This window comes from Hipposideros armiger, unplaced genomic scaffold (genome assembly GCF_001890085.2).
Source record: "Hipposideros armiger isolate ML-2016 unplaced genomic scaffold, ASM189008v1 scaffold_502, whole genome shotgun sequence".
Lineage (NCBI taxonomy): Eukaryota > Metazoa > Chordata > Mammalia > Chiroptera > Hipposideridae > Hipposideros > Hipposideros armiger.
The window spans coordinates 1,201,614-1,218,688 of NW_017731852.1; the positions used below are offsets into that span (position 1 = coordinate 1,201,614).

A 17,075-nucleotide genomic window follows, 5' to 3' on the forward strand; every position below is an offset into this window, starting at 1 on the left:
ATTGGGGAATTGGGAGAGAGGAACAGTGTTGGGGAATTGGGGAAGGGGACCAGCCAAGTTGTTGTTCTTCAATCTTCCTTGTGGAGGGCGCCAGTCGCCATCTGGCTACCGGGCAGCAGCTCGTAGTCTCTAAGCTTAAGGTGCTGTGTTCAATCTTAGTTGCAGGTGGGCGTAGTCACCATCCCATGGGGGAGTCGAACCAGCAGCCTTGTTGTTAAGAGCGCATGCTCTATCCACTGAGTCATTCGGGTGGTAGCTCAGTTCAAGGTGCCGAGTTCAGTCTTAGTTGCAGGTGGACGTAGTCACTGTCCCATGTGGGAGTCGAACCCAGCAGCATCGTTGTTAAGAGCGCACATTCTATCCACTGAGCCATCCGGGTGGCAGCCCAGCTCAAGGTGCCGAGTTCAGTCTTAGTTGTGGATGGGTGTAGCCCTCCACTGAACATGCAATCTTGTTGTTACAGCAGCTGAGCTATCCTGCCATCTGTTGGCAGCTCAGCGACAGCTCAGCTCGGGCGCAGCATCACTGACTCATGTGAGAATCAAACAAACGGCCCTGTTGCTCAGAGCCCACGCTCTTAAGCCAACTCTTAACCAACTGAGCGACTCGGTCGGCCCAATAATACTTTTTTAGAATAAAAATAAAAGTGTTGACAAAAATGTGGAGAATGTTGTGCATCGCTGGTGGGAATGTAAAATGGTATAGCCAGTGTGGAAAATAGTCTGGTGGTTCCTCAAGAAGTCAAACATTGATTTACCATAGACCCAGCAATGACACTAGGTATCTATAGAGAGGAATTGAAACCGGGGACTAGAACAAGTATATGCACACTCGTGTTCATAAGAGCTTTATCCACAATAGTCAAAAGGTGGACACAACATCAACGGCCATCAACTAATGAAGAGATAAACAAAATGTGGTCCATCCATACAGTGGGATATTATTCAGTCACGAAAAGAATTAAATACTGATAAAAGCTAAAATGTGGTTGAACCTCAAAAACATGCATTATGCTCAGTGAAAGAAGCCAGACACAAATGGTCGTATATAGTTTGATTCCATTTATATGAAATTTCTAGAACAGGCAAATACATAGAGACAGGAAGCAGATGGTGGTTGCCAGGGCCTGGGGGAGGAAGGAATAGAGTGATTGCTTGAAAGAGGGACAGGGGCTCCTTTGAAGGTGATGAAAATGTTTTGAAAGGTGGGATGTTTGTACAAAACACGAATGTACTAAATGCCTCTGAATAGTACATTCTAAAATGGTAAATTTTATATTATGTGAATTTTATCTCAGATTTTTTTTTTAAAAAGGAAACAGGTTGTGTTCACTTTTTGAAGAAAGTTAATTTTTGATGAGATAATACATGCATAGTGCACAAAATTCAAAAGCTACAAAGTGATATAGAGGTAAAATGTTAATTTCCTCTCCCCAGCCGCCCAGTTACCCTCTCTGGAGCTACCCCGGTTACCATATTCTTGTCTATGCTTCCAGAACAATTTTGTTTCCTTAACTTTCTAAAAATGCCTTGTATGATAATACAACAGTCACACATGCTCACTATAAACAAGCAGACAATGCAGAAAGGGTGAAACAAATTAAAAAGAAAATTCCTTGAATCCAAGCTAACAGGTTGGTGATTTTGCTTGGCAAATTTTTTTGTGGGTGGGTTAATTTTTTTTTTTTTTAAGCTGAGCCATCCTGCCACCTGTTGGCTGCTTAGTGGCCGCTCAGCTTGGGCCAGGAATCCGACCGGCAACCCTGTTGCTCAGAGCTCACACTCTTGAGTGAAAGGGTTGGTTAACTTTGAAAAGACAAGCCACAGTGTGGCAAGAGGCAGCGAGCTCCCAGGCCTGTCCTGGGAGCACAAGCCCCCAAAAAAGTACACGTGAAGAACTCACAGCAACAAAACTCAGTTTGTCGCTGCAGCAATGGGCCGAACCAGGCACAAAAGGTCACAGCTGCGCCTGCGCAGAACCTTACCGGGGCGTGGCCTAGCGCCCTGCCCCGCTTTCTGGCGCTGTGCGGTGACGTCACGGCGGAGTTGCCATGGCGGCACTGAGCGGCTTGGCGTCGGCGCTGGAGTCTTACAGGGGCCGGGACCGCCTGGTGAGGCTGGGGCGGAGCGCGGCCTGAGGTCCCAGAGTTGGGCCAAAGCTCAGAGACCGGGAAACTGAGGCCAGAGAGGGGGCGGGATCGCTCAGGATACCCCATCGGAGAGGCCCAAGCTGGGCTCCAACCCGGTCTCCTAGTGGTGGACATTTAAGTTATTCCAGCTAATTCGCCGTGGCTGGACCATTACTGTAATATCAACCAAATCCTCATGCTTGGACATTGAGGATCTGACCAGACCACTGAAGCTGGTCACTGGGTTGTCCCAAACAATCTTGTATGAGGACTTCGGGTGTTGTGGGGCTCCCCCTAGTGGTTGGAAATTTAGGTTGTGACCACATCCCCTCTGGTTGGGCATTTAGGTTGTTCCATCCAGGCCCCAGGAATTAGATTCTCAGTTAGTCCCAACCAGTCTCATACAGGTAGGCATTTAGGTTGTTCCAGGCAATTAGGTGGCGAGACAATTAGGTTCCAACCAAATCCCCTATGATTGGGCATTCAGGTTTTAACACCCACCCCCCAAGTTGGACATTTAAATTGCAGCGTTTTGCCATTACAAAGGGGCTAAACAGAAATTACAAGTAAAAATAATATATATAATAATAATATGTAAAACAGGAAAAAGCAATTTCTGAAAAGCAGTTGAAATAAAGATAGAAGGGTGGTGAAGCTGACCCAATTCACAATGCCCCAAATCACCCACTGAGTGGGTTCCTTCTCACTGAAACAATTCAAGCAAATTATCCTTTTGTCTGCTGGGATGAGGCCCGATCACGCCCCCCACTTCCCAGCCCAGCCATGGGCTTTGGTCCAACCAGGTTGATGCAAATATACATTTCTGCCTAGTCCTCCTGCCTGCTGGAAAACGGAGGACCCAGGAGGTGGGAAATGGGGTTTCATTTTCTTGTCCCCATCACATCTACCTCCCAGGGCTGTGCCCCTCAGTGACACGAGCCAGTACTCCCTTAGAGCCTCCTCAGTGCCTTTTGGACAATGATGTCATGCTTTTCCATTTGTCCCACCTGCACATTTTTTTTAAAACTTGCAGCTTTTATTAAAATCTTGTTGATTTAGACTCTTCCATTTGCTTATCCCATGGGGCCTTTGGCCAGCTCAGTCTAGGAGCTGGGCCATGCTGACAGCTTCTGCTTTCTCACAGATCCGAACATTGGGGTACTGCTGCCAGCTGGTCGGAGGGGTCCTGGTGGAAAAATATCCGGCCAGGTCAGAAGTGGGGATGCGCCTGTTGGCGCTGTCTTCCCAGCTCAGCCACTGCAGGACCATCCTTCGACTCTTCGATGACTTGGCTATGTTTATGTACACTAAGCAATATGGCCTGGGGGCAGAGGTAATGGGGTGTGTGAGGCTCTAGGGAGGGGGTGCAGACAGACCCCAGGAAGCTGGTGTTTTATGGACTTGTCTAAACGAGTTGTTAATTTTTTTCAATTTTACTTTCTTTTTGGAGATGATCAGATGTTCTTATTTTAATTAAAAAAATTAAAATAAGGGCGGGCTGAGTGGCTCAGTTGGTTAAGAGCTCACTCAAGAGTGCGAGCTCTGAGCAACAGGGTTGCCAGTTTGATTCCTGGCCTGAGCTGAGCTGCTGCTAAGCTGCCAACAGGTGGCATGATGGCTCAGCTAAAAAAAACCCAATTTTAAAAAAATAGCTAATATGTTCGCACATTCCTAAGGAGTATATAATTAATAAAAAGTCTCTCTCCTTCCTTTTTCCCGGTCCCTAGTTTTCCTCCTCAGAGGCAGCTACTGTTGTCAGCTTCTTGTGTTTCCTTCCTGAGATCTGTACCCACACAGGCAAATACATGTTATTTACATAAATAGTTGTGTGTCACTGACACTCTTTGGCCACTTGCTTTTTTCACGTAGTACAGCTTGGGGGGCATTCCCTATAAGTCCAAAACAGAGGTTCCTTCCTTCTTAATGGCCACATAGCATTCTACTATGTAGCAGGACAGGGATTTATTTAACTGATCCTCTGTTGCTGGACATATAGATTATTTGTAACATTTTGCTGTCACAGCACTACTGTATCATTCTACACGAGTGCCAGTAGGTCTGTGCTCCTCACCCGGGGTCGAACTTGTCTGCCCAGGGGACATTTCTCCAGGGGATGGGCCGACTATTCCCCCTGTCCTCTCAGGGTCTCTACTTGATGCTCAGATGCTCTCCCATTGTGCCTCAGTGCCCATGGCCTGATCATCCCGTCTTCAGTGTCTCCTTGGACCTCCCTCCAGTTTTGACACCCATTTCCTATCCTCTTCTTGGGTTAGGGCATACTTCCCATGCATCCCTGGAAGATCCCCTCCCCCAAACATCTCCGCAAAGACCCCCTTGAGTCCTCAAGCAAGGGTAGGGAGGTCTCTGCACCCCGTATATCCCTTGGTCAGAGCAAGAGCCCCTTTTGCTAGTCCCATGTTTGTGTGTCTGGGTTCCCCTGCCCCCGTGAGTGTGTCTGTCTCCTCACATAGGCTGGGAACTCCCTGCTTCTCGGGAAATGGGGTGGGGGTGGGGGGGGGCAAATGAGCGTATTAGAATGGAGGTATGGAGGACTGTCCTCATGTAGGGGTGAAATGTGCTAGAATGCACCAGAAGGTCTCAGGCAGGATTGGGGAGTTGGAGTGAGGTTCAGAACCCCACTGAGGCAGGATCACAGCTGGCCAGAAGGAAGGAGGGGACAGCGTCGCCAAGCATTGATGGGGGTAAGGAGTGCAGTCCTGGGAAGACAGGGATGGCAGGCAGCTAGGATGAGGAGGGTAAAGGCAGGGAAGTGATGTACAAGGCTGGGAAACCCTGCCAGCTGGTAGGCCTCCAGGGGCATGGCCATGACGGGGCGGTGACATCGAGGGGTGGGCCTGGGAATGTAGCCCCAGGGACCAGGCTCCTGCAGCCTCTATTGGCTCTGCCTGGCTGGGTGCAGGCGGTGTGGTTCAGAACTCAGGTTTCAGGGCATGGGTACCATGCAGAACAGATAGCCCTCGAGGGTTCTGCAGTTCAATGGTTTAAGGCCCCTCTCTGTGAGATGAGGCAGGTGGCAGCTTACCCTAAGCACCTCACAGTTTGCCTGTTCGCGGGGATGGTGACCCAAGCTATGCAGCATAGTACAGCCTGGTGTTACCACCCGGCTCCACTCTGCCTGGTCAGGCTTCTCTGCGGGACTGCCTGCCTTGCTCCCCTCTCAGGGTCCTGTGCAAGAGTGGCTGGCCTGGAGACCCCTGGGCAGGACCTGGAAGTCTGTGGTGGCCAGGAAGGCTGTGAGGCAGGGCGTCCCCAGTCATCTTATGAGGGAATCATCTGGGAACTTAAATAATTTAAGGGTGTTTTTTGGCATGGCCTGGGCCCCTAGTATGGGAAGTGGGTAGGTCCCACCCCAGGCCCATCCCCCTCTCTCTCCTGGTCCTGCAGGAGGAAGACGTCTTTGTCCGCTGTGTATCTGTCCTGAGCAACCTGGCCGACCAGCTGTACTACCCCTGTGAGCACATTGCCTGGGCTGCTGACGCCAAGGTCCTCCATGTGGACTCTGCCTGGTGGTGGTCTCTGAGCACGGCCCTCTGGGGACTGTCCTTGCTCCTGGGGATTGCCAGGTAAGCAATGCACCGCCCACCAGCAGGGCATCTGAGATACCTGGGTGGGTTGGCAGACAGGCTGGAAGTGTGTGGATTTTGTCACTCCTCACTATATCCATCCCCTATGGCTGCTGTAACAGATGACCACATCTTGGTGGCTTTAAACAACATGAATTGATTATCTTATAGTTCTGGAGGTCGGAAGTCCAAAATGGGTCTCACTGGGCCAAAGTCAAGGTGTGGACAGGGACATGATCCTTCTGGAGGCTACAGGGGAAAATCTGTTCCTTGCCTTTTCCAGCTTCTAGAATTCCTTCCTGTTTTCCTTGGCGTGTGGCCCTTTTCTCCAACTTCGAAGTGCACCACTCCAGCGTCTGCTTCCGTTCTCTCTGACCTCCTACCTCACTCTTATGAGGACCTTTGTGATGATATTGGGCCCCCCAGATAATCTGTCATCTGAAGACCATTAACTTAGTGCCATCTGAAAAGTCCTTTCTGCCATGTAAGGGTCCCATGTAAGGACGTGGACATCTTTGGGGGCCATGATTGTGCCCACTGGGTCCAGGAAGAAGAAATAACTGTGGCCTGGAGAGAAGTGGCAGGCCTGCCTGCCTTTACCTGGGTCCCTGAGTCCTGCTTGCATTGTCATCAGCAAATGTCCCCAGATAAACAGCCAGGAATTCCCTGACTGGCTCCGTGCTTCTGAAAACCGTAAGGTTTCTGGAACTTTAAAATAATGGTTTTCTCCCAAACATTTTCCTCTCTGAGAATTTGCTGAGCGGGTTTGTTCAGTGTCCCCTACCCCAGAAAGCACAGGCGGAGTGGGGCCTCCCCTGGCCAAGTTTCATGGAAGTGAAGGTCTTTCGGATCTGTGAAGGGTAGCCCCTGACCTTGGGGGTGGGGTGTGGGTGGGCAAGGCCCACATCTGCTGTCACTTGTGCCTGAGCAAGATACCCATGCCCTGTTACAGATGCCCTAATTATACACTTATTGTAGACATTCCGGAAAAGGAACAAATCCGAAGCAGGAGATTCTAATCACCACAGTCCGGTGATCACCACTCTATACTCTGGTGACTCTTCCAGCCTTTGATCTTACACTCCGCCAACACATTCTGCTCACCTCTGATCTTGTTTCAGGGACGCAGCTCCTCCTTGATCTGAGCTCTCTTCATGGTCATGGTCGCTTGTCAGTGTGTCAGGAGCTACCCTTGTCTCCTCCCAGTGTTGACCTTCCCTGTGTGCTCGGGGTCTCTGGCAGGGGCCCGGGCTGGGCTCTGGATGGTCCTGAGGCTGCAGTTCTCAGGGGAGCCCTGGCTCATGGCCTTTGCTCAGAGTGCCTTGTGACCTCTGGTCTCAAGAGACCTACCATTCCTGTTTTAGGGGCAGCCATGGTTCCATTCATATTAAAAAAATAGACTATATTTTACAACAGTTTTAGGTTCACAGCAAAATTGAGCTGAAAGTAAAGAGATTTCCCACCTGCCTCCCCACCCCTCCAGCTTCCCCCAATGTCAACATGGCACCAGAGTGGTACCTTTGTTACTGTTGAACCTACATTGACATGTCATCATCATCCCAAGTCCATGGTCTACATTAGGGGTCACTCTGTGTTGCACATTCTGTGGCTTTGGATAAATGTATGAAACGTGTCTACCACTGGACTGTCATACAGAATCTTTTCGTTGCCTTAAAAATCCTCTGAGCTCTGCCTACTATTTCATTCACTTTTAGAGCATGTAGTTTTCCCATCATTTCTCTATGTGGTGTGAGCAACGGTGTGGGGGTCGGGGAGCAAGTGGTGTGTGCTGGTCATGACCAGGTGTCCTTAGGCCCCAGGGTGCCAGAGAATCACCCGGGAGATTGAAATGCAGACGCCTGGGCCAGGCACCCAGAGGATCTGACTCCATGGTTCTGGTGGCCTCCAGGAATCATCATTTTCCCTAGTGCCCAGGTGGCTGTGCTGCAGGTCCACTTACCTCACTGCAGGTACTTCGCTGTGTCCTGTACTCTCTGGGGACATGTCACTTGGATGGGCACACGGGGGCTGGGGAGATGTGATCAGACCCTGGACCTTCCAGTCGGGAAGTCTGGGCAGGACTCAGCACATTCACCTACCTGCCCACCCCACAGCCCAGGCTACAGAGTGCAGGGGCCAGGCAGGGCAGCCTGGGTGGGCACCCCACAGGACCCTAGAGTCCAGGGGGAGCACTAGAGGCTGCTCGCCTGTTGGCCGCTTCCTCACCTGCAGACGCCGGCTCTCAGGGGCCCAGAGGGTTGTCAGACTCACCTCATACAGATTGGTTGGAGCCACTTGTTGGGCAGCTCCATTGGTTGGAGCTCGGCACGCATTACAGGGAACCTGTGACCGCAACGGCAGGAGGAGGCAGGCGGCAGAGCTGGGGATCAAAGCACTGCCCCCACTCTGCTTCTCTCACCCCTCCAGTGGGGTGTCCCTGCCATCCTCTGTGGTGTTGCAGGTCCCTATGGATGGTCCTGAAGCTGAGAAAGAAGCTGAGGAGTCCCACGGCGGCCTTCACCAGGTACGTCTGCGATTTTGTCCAGGAGAAAGGCCAACTTCCTCTGCCACGGGTGGGGCCCCCAGGGGGTTTCCCCAGCTGGAGAGGTGCTCAGAGTCACCACCAGTTACCAGCCCTGCCCCTGTGCAGGGCCCGTGCTAGGGTGGGATGGGCACGAGGTCACAGGGCCTCACAGCAGCCTCCAGGTGGATGGTGGTACTCTTACAGATGGGGAAACTGAGGCTTATTGAGGCCCCAGAGGCAGGAAACAGCAGAGCCAGGACTCCAGGGCTGAGCCTTCACGGCTGTGCTCTTAGCAGAGAGCATGAGAGGAGATGGAGTCAGTTTCCTGAGGGCCATTGTCACTGTTTCATCCTGGGAAAAATTGGGAACCTGCCCACTGACCAGCCCCCAGCCCACCTCCCTGACTGATTCCAGGAGGTCGGGAGGACAGGTGTGGATGTCAGTCCGTGCCCTGTTCAGGCCGTGGGCTCCCTCTGGGGGCTGTCATGGGGACTCCTCCTAGCTCACCATCAGGGTCTGTGGTCACTCCTTTCCCTTTCCCAAGCGTCTCCTCTTTGCTCCCACAGCCAGCTGCCCCGGAGCAAGTGGAGGGCCGTGGAGGCCCAGATCCAGTCGGAGGTGCTGACTGTCCTGAGCAACCTGGCTGACCTGGCCAATGCCGTGCACTGGCTGCCCCCTGGTGTCCTGTGGGCTGGCCGCTTCCCCGTGTGGCTGGTGGGCCTCCTGGGCACCGTCTCTTCCCTTCTCAGTGTGTACCAGGCAGTCCGGGCTGGCGGCAGGGCCGATGCCACCACCCCCTGACATGGCCTGAGGGCGCGTGCACACCACTGGAACCCTGATGGAGGGTCCCTTCCCACAAAGCGGAAATCACCCGGGTAGGGCTGGGTCTCTAACTGAGCAAATCAAGGCTGGATGTGGGGATATGCAGCGCAGAGAATTCGCGGAGCAGCCAGGGGAGCAAGCCCACGGTGGGGTGGGGTGCGGTCCCCCAGGGGCCTTTCCACCCAGGTCCCAGGACTCGCATGCAGAGGCCTTAGCTGAGTCCTGCTTTGTCCCCTTGCATCCTGTATTCACATAAATCCAGGGGGGCCATGATTGTTTGTGCCAAGTGGGCCTTAAGAAAGCTGATGACAATCAATTAAATAGATGGTGCTGGTGCCAGGCCCAGGTGTAGGTCCTTTTTCCTAAATTCACTGGCTCGTCCAAAGGCCCACTCACTGCCATGTCCCCTCTCCCGGGCGGGGCGCCCGTATCTTATTTTAGGGAGGTTCCACCTCTGGATGCGGCAGCCCATGTGCCTGGGACGTTTCTTGTGGGATGGAGCCACCGTACCTCCCAGCCCACCTGGAACCTCATCTGGCTGCTGGCACAGCCCACTGCCCCCTTCAGCCATGGAAGGCAGTTCTCTATCCCAAAGTCACGGGCACCTGGCCACCGATGCTGCCTCCCACCAGGCCACGCCGTCTCCTCCTTCTCCTGGAAACCACAGGGTGTTTGTTTTGGCCGAAGTAGCTGACACTCAGCCATAGCCACAGCTCGGACCAGGCCCGTGTGAACATTTCCTGGGCCCTGAGCTAGGGCTGGGCCACGTAGGTTCCTGTCTTCCACCTCATGGAGACTGGTGGGGTGGGATGCCTTTTCAGTATGACTAAGGCTGCGTGTGTCTGGCCTCGGTAGATGGTGGCCGGCCCACGCCTGCCAGTCGCAGGTGATGTGTCCTCGGACCCTCCACTTCTGAGTTCCAGCAGGAAAGTCGAGGGAATCAGGCTCTGCCTTATGTCCCCCAAGTACTTGGGACATCAGGTGTTTGCAGCCCCTGAAGTCATGTGGTTTCAAGCACAGCTTGTTCTTTTACAGGAAAGCTATTACTAGGTGGCTGGGAACAGCTGGGATGGAGGGCTGCTCGGAGTAGTAGCACAGGGTGCAGAAGAGACCTAACCCCGCCTTTGGCCGAAGTGCCCTCTGGATTAGGGGTGGGGGGCCAGGCTAGGTCAGTCTCCCCATCCCTCTTGCAAAAAGGGGTCCCCTTCCCAGAGCCTGAGGCACCAGTGAAATTGGGGCGGGGGTCAGAGCAGCACCTGCCTGCCTATCTAGAAACTCAGAATGAATGTAAGGCACGCAGAGCAGTGTCTGTGGGGAAGTCCTGTGAACACTTGGATGTGACACGTCAGGTCACAGGTATCCCAAAAGGCTGATATCCCTGTGGGCCTGAGCAGAGCCAGGTGCCAGCACTCCGGCTGCAGCTCCCGGGTAGTCAGGGCTGGCCCTGTGGCAGTGCTGGGGCTGCAGCTGCCCAGGCCCACTGCTAGGCAGTGGAGACAATCCCACCTGCAGTGTGGCCACACCCCCTGCCCACTGCCCTTCTGGGCCGGCAGGATGCAGGGAGCGTATCTACTGCAAGTGGCTCACTCAGGGAGCAGGGAGCTGACATCCAGGACTACAGGGACAGGTCTAAACTGGAGAGGACCCAGCTAGAGCATGACTTGGCATTCCCTGCAGGCTGACTTCGACTAGGGGGCTGCTTCTCCTGGGGCCTGTCTCCAGCTTTGAATGTCCAAACATTTTCATCGTCTGGGGCTTCCCCAGAGGCAAAGGACCCAGGCTTCTCTGTGTGGTCTCCCGGCTGATCACGTCACTCACGACAGGCCTGGGGTGCAGGCAGCTGGTTCCAGCTGGAGCTGAGGCCATGTCACTTGCCTAGGAGGTGTGCCGCATCCCTCATTCCAACCGCAGGGCAGAAGTGGTGGTGCCACTCTCCCATGGACCTGATGCCTGCACCCAGCAGAAGAGGTGATAGCAGTCGAGAGGGCTCCTATGGTATCCTGGGCCCATGTGAAGGGTGGGACGTCACAGCCTGGTTGTCAGGTAGGCCCTGGACCTGATTGATATCCAAGCCTCCCCAAGTTCCTACTGCAGCAGACTCTGAAGGGGAGGTCCTGCCTGGTAAGGTGGGCCCCCTCAGGGAGCTCCCACCATTACAGCAATGACATTTGGCTAGATGACCCTACAACAAAACCCCAAAGAACAGGCACTCCTGTCAGCTCATCTTAAGACACTTTTATTGCTAGAGTCAGGTCTTAAGTTCTAAGGTGGTTCTGAAATATCCTGCATGAAGAAATGCTGCAATCATTGTAAAAATTATTGTCAGGCGGACTAAGATCATGGTCACAATTTATGAAGATGTGCACAGATCCCACAGGAATAAGAACATTTGCTCGGCCACTAACTTTACAAATAAAATTGGTACCGAGGAGTGATGGCAGGGTACTGGCCAGAAAGGATGTGCCAATGGCTTGCCTTGCTGCGTGGCACGAGACCTTCGGCTGCAAGGCGAAGTGTTGGATCCCACCACATGGCCAAGAGGAACTTCTTTGGACTCAGCGTCCGAGGAATTGTGGCATCTTGCAGGGTCAGAGCAGAGCCCGTGGACAGGGATGCACGGCCTCGACTCATCCAGCACAGAGGGCCCAGGAATATTCTCTTCATAACATGGCAGGGATGTAAAGTCAACTTTTCTAAAGTGCTCTGATTTATCTCAGTACCAAAACACAAAACACTGATTAGACATGGCACAGATGAGCTCTAGTGTGTGTCACAGGACCGGGGACGCGTCTCCTTGCTCCTCGCTGACACTGCAGGCCCAGTAGGCAAAGTCAAAGGGGCGGGGGGAGAGGCTCTCAGAGGGCTGGCAGGAGTCTGGGAACGTCAAGTCATTCACTGTGCTCTGCAGAGGTTCTCAACTGCTGCTTTCAGTTCCTTGTCACTGACTGGCTGTGTTGCCTTGACAGTGCAGTGCCCCCACTCCTGGGCAGCCTAGGACCCAGTCCTGCTAATGCTTTGGGAGGTGCTGGGCTCTGGGCCCAGTGGGGGGAGCCGGGTGCAGGAAAAGGTGGCAATGTTCCCTTTTTCCCATCCCAGCACCGAAGCTTGAGTTTGGCTAGAGCTGGAATGCAGATCTGACCCAATTGCTACCCCTGGACGTGTGACACCATCCACAACATTTACAGCCAGGCAGCTGGACTGGTGGCCCTTGCTCTCCTCTAGGGGGAAGTTGACAGCTATAACAGCTGACTGGATAGGAGGCACCTGTGAGGTGGCCATCTGTCCATTTGAGGTCTGCAGGCCACGTGTGATCCCTCTAGTGTTTCACCGTCAGCAGTCTGGACCTTGGCAGCCCCACTGCTCTGCTCCTCATTGTACTAGCATCTTCACAGGACGGCTTCCCCGGGGAAACTGGCCCATCTCACAGGGACTGAGGACCCTCCGCCGGGGGCTGGGACCTCCGTGTGCTCTGGCCCCGGCTGAGCGCTCTGGCCAGCCCAGTGCCGGGAGAGCCACACCCACTCAGTGAGGCGCCTTCGGAAAGCACTGAGTTTGACAGCAGCAGGTTTTTAAAAACTCTGCCAAATTAAAATGAGTTAGACCCTTTCAAGACCAGCTCTGACCCTACAGAACCCACCTGGAGAGCCATCGGCCATGTTCTCCAGCTGTTCTGTCCCCAGGCAGGCTGTGTGCCTCCCTTGAATGAGCCCACACCCTGGCCTTGAGTTTCACCATGAACCACGTACATCTTTGATTCTGCAGACAGACACAGCCGACACCACCGGCCTTTCTGTGCCCTAATGACAGGCTCCAGAGCTCCAGCGTCCCCTAGTGGCTGTGGAGCCCGGCCTGGTGCCAGCACCTCCTTCTCAGACGGGTCTGGCCTGCCATCAGGCTCCATGTGGAACCACCGCCATTTGTCTCTACCTTGGGAAAACGGCATGGAGTGGATCTCTCCCTGCCCAAATGGTGCTACGATTTCAATCAGCTCCTTGGGTTAGCGCTGGTCGAACTTCTGTGTGTGTGTGTGTGTGAGACAGGTGAGCCCCGACGCTGACCCCGAACCCAAACCCAGCCAGGCAGTCAGCCGTGGTGGTTTGCTGGGCAGGGAAAAGGGACAGCTGGGTGGTTCCCCAGAGAGCACAGAGGGTGGGCAGGACAGGGACGGGTCTGCACCTCAAGACACCCCCCCTAGAAGAAGATGACATCTTCTTTGCTGGCTTCTTCCTTGTTGAGTGGTGCTGGGTGAGGTGACACGGGTGGGAAGGGTGTACCCCCGGCCTTGAGGGGGAAGCACTCGGGAGACATGTCAGCTGGGGCTGGGCTCGGGGCCTGGCAGAAGGGGTCTGGAAGAGAGGGGTGCAGGGTGTCAGCAGCCACCGGGCACTGTGGGTGGCCCCACTGCCCGGGCAGCTGGGCTCACCTGGTGGGGGCATGGAGCTATGGCTGCCGAGCTGGATGGGACTCAGTGAGCGGCGGTTCCGAGAGGTGTTCTCGTCCTTGCCCATAAACTTGTTGAGAATCAGCTGCTGCTTCAGGTCGAGCGAAGCTGAAAGAGGGGAGAGGGCGCAGCCTGAGGTGCTCGGCCTTGCTCCAGGCACAGGGGATCCCTAACGTCGGCCAGGGTCCTGCCCCATTCCTCAGCACTTCCCACAGTGCTCGTGCCCAGGGACAGATCCCGCTCAGACAGTAAGCCCTAAATACAGTGACGCAAAAACTGGGAGAACAGCCCCCAAATGTCCCCAGAGGGACCCTGGAGTAATTTAACCTCTGGACCCAGTGGTCCTGGGACACAGGTCATGCTCCCCAGAAAAGTCCTTGGGAGGGCTCCCCTGCTGGCACCTGCAGGCTCACAGCACCCAAGGGAGCCCCTGGGCTTTCTCTACTGGGGGACCACATGCTGCAGGGTGCCCTGGGGCAAGGGGCCCAGTGTCCACTCTGTGGAAGGAGGACACTGGGTAGAGAGCCCTTTGCACCTGGATTGGCATTAGGCGGGGGTTGGGTGGGGCACATTAGCATCGGTCCCTATTGTCCCTAAGTGACTGGGGTTCTCTGACGTCTTGCTTCTGGTGACCACCTCTACAAGGGTCTCCAAAGCCCCTTCTTCCTGAATTGCCCAGATGCTCCCTTGCCCCAGTTCCAGTTTGAGAACCAAGGTGGGAAAAGGACCTGGGGTTTGTCATGTCAGTTTTGCTTCTTGAGATGAAAGCCCTCCACACAGCAGGGCTGGTGGCAGCCTCAGCCTCGTTGCCAGCTCTATCTTCTAGTTTCCTCCTGGTGCCCCCACCAAAGGATGACCCTGGGGTCCTGTTTGTGAATGCCCACAGGAGCCACTTTGGGGTCACCAATTGCCCACAACTGGATCTCCCAGTCCAGGTCAAGGGGCCGGACAGGCACCGGAGATCTCCCGCCTCCCAGAGATCACCGGCCTCTCGGAGGTCGCTCGTTCCCAATGACGAGGCCTGTCCTGCCGCACCCATGCCCTGCCCCCAAGCGCAGGGCTCACCTGAGCTTTCACTGCGCTGGGAGCCCCTGCTCTTGCTGCCCTTGTCCTTGCCTCCCTTGGTGGAGGCGGCCAGCTTGGTGGGGATCTGCTGTTGCACAGCTGCCTGTCTCTGGATCTGGTTGGTGGTGCTGAGCAGCTGGATGGGCACGTCGCTCTTAGCCGGCCGGCTGTCAGCTGGGGTGCTGTCCCGTCGAGCCACCTCAGGGCGCTCAGGGTATTCAGGTCCAGTGCCAGACAGCAACATGCTCACCCGGGGCCCTGGACCTTTGGCCAGGGCTGCCGGCCCTTCTAGCCCCTCCCCGTTAAAGCTGGCGGGGTGGCTTGGGGGCTGGACCTGAAAGAGTGACAGAGGACACATAACTAGTGCTGGTTCCTCTTGGAAGCCCTCCCTGGGGCCCACAAGGAACTGCTTCCCTCAGCACAACCCACCCAGCTCCTGGGCCGGGGGCCTTTCTCTTAGCTGGGAGGCAGGGCCCGGTGCTGGGCCCTATAGAGCTGCCATTCATGGCCTATCCCCAAAATACACTACTGTGCTCGCAGCCCCCCCCCCCAACCCCACCCATGTGCACACACGGTTACCCTCATATACACACTCGTGTGTGCTCACACAACTCACACTTGCATGCGTGTATATATGCACATTCACTCTACCACTAGCACGCTTGCACACGCGCTTCCTCAATGCACTCACACCCACAGGCCGCACTCCCCGGGCGCACCTCCAACGGTGACTCTGGCGGCAGTGCACCCGGTGCCGTATTCTGCTTCTTGAGCCGGCGCAGGAGCTCCAGACGTTCACGATCGCGTTCCACAGCACGCTGGGCCTCGCGCAGGCGCTCCAGGTCATGCTGGTAGGCCTGGCGCTGCTGCTCCAGCTCCGCGCGCTCCTGACTCAGCCGCTCCTGCAGCTGCGCCGCCTCGCTCTGGCGCTGCTGCAGCCGGGCTGAGGCCAGGTCCAGCTCCTGCCGCTGGCGCTCCCGCTCGCGCTCCCAGCGCTGCTGCTCCAGTCGCAGCTGGCTCTGCAGCTTCTGCACGCCTGCTAGCTCCTCCCGCTGCTTCTCGAAGTTTCGCTGCCGCTCCTGCTCCAGCAGCAGGTTCCCGCGTGACGACTGTAGCCGTAACTGCTTCTCACGCTCCTGGATGGTGGCCCTCTGCATCTCCACATAGCTGTCCTGCTGGGCTATGACCACCTGCGGGGAGGGGACTGATGGGCGGGCGCACCCTTCCCCCACCCTCCCAACCACAATCAGGAAAAGGGCAGTGCAGATTGTCCCGTCCCCATCCTCTGTCCCCCCCTTCCTGTACCTGGAGGCTAAGGAGCAGCTGGGATAGCGTCTGGATCCGCTGGACAAGCTGCGGGGAGGGGAGGAGGGAGGGGAGAGAGAGATACACTGGATCTCTGCCTGAAGCCCTACTGGGCATGCGTGTCAGTCCCTGGGGAGATGGACAGGCCCAGAGCCTACCTCGGACTCCAGGACAGTGGGCAGACAGGGGCCAGACTCAGGGCCCAACACCTCCCCCTGTGGAGACATGGAGACAAGTGTCAAAGCAGAGTTTCTAAGGGCCAATCCAACTCGAGTCAGACCCACTTATTGACAAAACACTCCCTTAGCATGGGACAGGCCCTTTCTGGTCATCTGACTTGTGTGAGTTTTGGTGCCTGAAAAATGAGGGTGCAGGGTGGCCCCAGGCGGTGGGAGGGCAGCCGGACTCAGACTCCGAGCTCACCACCTGGCCCTGCTCTGACCCTGACTTGGCAGGTTTGGGCCTCCTGAATCCAAGGGGAGGAAGCAGCCAGCAGGCCTTTGATATCCATGGGAGTGAGCACACTGCAAGCTCATGGTCCCTGCATGCTGTTTCTCACCTGTTGAGGAGGCAATGGCTACTGTCCTGAGCGCCCCTCCCCTCCTCCAGCCTCCTGCCATTCCCAGGGTCAGCAGGAAGAAACATGGAGGTTCACATGCCTGCATATTAACCTGAGCTGAGATATTACTATTCACCATGAGACAAATGGCACTTGTCATTATTTGCCACAAGACAGAAAGACTAGATGACCAAAACACAGGCTGCTCACACTTGATAATGATAATTAAAAGAATTTGGGCTGACTCGGTATTCAGCTCAGGACTGTCTAAGGAAGCAGCGTACCGTCTGTGGTGCTTCCTCGGAAGCCCCTGGGGTGTCGCTGAGCTTCACATCCATGCCGCTCATAGGGTCTTGCCAGTCTCGGGGGCTGGGGTCGCTGCTACACACCTTCTTCTTAAAACTGCCATCTGAAAACCCCAAGCCAGGCACATAAGGATGCTGGAGGTCCTGCAGGGGTCTAGATGCCCCACGCCAGCCCAGGTAGGAAATCATGGCTGGGCTGCTGCCCTTAGCCCTGTGCTAAAACAGTGGCATTTGCTGCAGAGGTAAACAGACGGTTCCAGAACCCTGACCACGAGGGAGGTCGTTGAGGGGAAGCAGCAGCAGAGATGCCAAACAGCAAATGCCTGGCTTTGCTAAGGATGC

The 17,075-nt window shown here is 55.2% G+C and overlaps 2 protein-coding genes across 3 annotated transcripts in view; one reads left to right on the forward strand and one right to left on the reverse strand.

The window, feature by feature from the left end:
- The first annotated feature begins 1,815 nt into the window (after positions 1-1,815).
- On the forward strand, positions 1,816-11,185 carry PEX11G (peroxisomal biogenesis factor 11 gamma). 2 transcript variants are annotated; one of them, XM_019667651.1, is made up of 5 exons: positions 1,816-2,110; positions 3,273-3,337; positions 5,534-5,712; positions 8,174-8,236; positions 8,803-11,185. In XM_019667651.1, the coding sequence occupies exons 1-5, from the start codon at positions 1,933-1,935 to the stop codon at positions 9,035-9,037; spliced, it is 720 nt and encodes a 239-aa protein (XP_019523196.1). In that variant the 5' UTR covers positions 1,816-1,932; the 3' UTR covers positions 9,038-11,185. The 2 variants fall into 2 exon arrangements, with proteins under 2 accessions (XP_019523196.1, XP_019523195.1); XM_019667650.1 differs by having other exon boundaries at positions 1,996-2,110; positions 3,273-3,461.
- A 93-nt stretch (positions 11,186-11,278) lies between these two features.
- ARHGEF18 (Rho/Rac guanine nucleotide exchange factor 18) overlaps positions 11,279-17,075 on the reverse strand; it is a 92,892-nt gene continuing 87,095 nt past the window's right edge. Inside the window, exons 23-29 of the mRNA XM_019667652.1 lie at positions 16,713-16,932; positions 16,028-16,084; positions 15,870-15,917; positions 15,284-15,754; positions 14,565-14,898; positions 13,482-13,607; positions 11,279-13,404 (exon numbers count right to left, since the gene is read on the reverse strand). Coding sequence (XP_019523197.1) covers positions 13,250-13,404; positions 13,482-13,607; positions 14,565-14,898; positions 15,284-15,754; positions 15,870-15,917; positions 16,028-16,084; positions 16,713-16,932 — 1,411 coding nt within the window. The 3' untranslated portion in view covers positions 11,279-13,249. The remainder of the gene's footprint in view (positions 13,405-13,481; positions 13,608-14,564; positions 14,899-15,283; positions 15,755-15,869; positions 15,918-16,027; positions 16,085-16,712; positions 16,933-17,075) is intronic.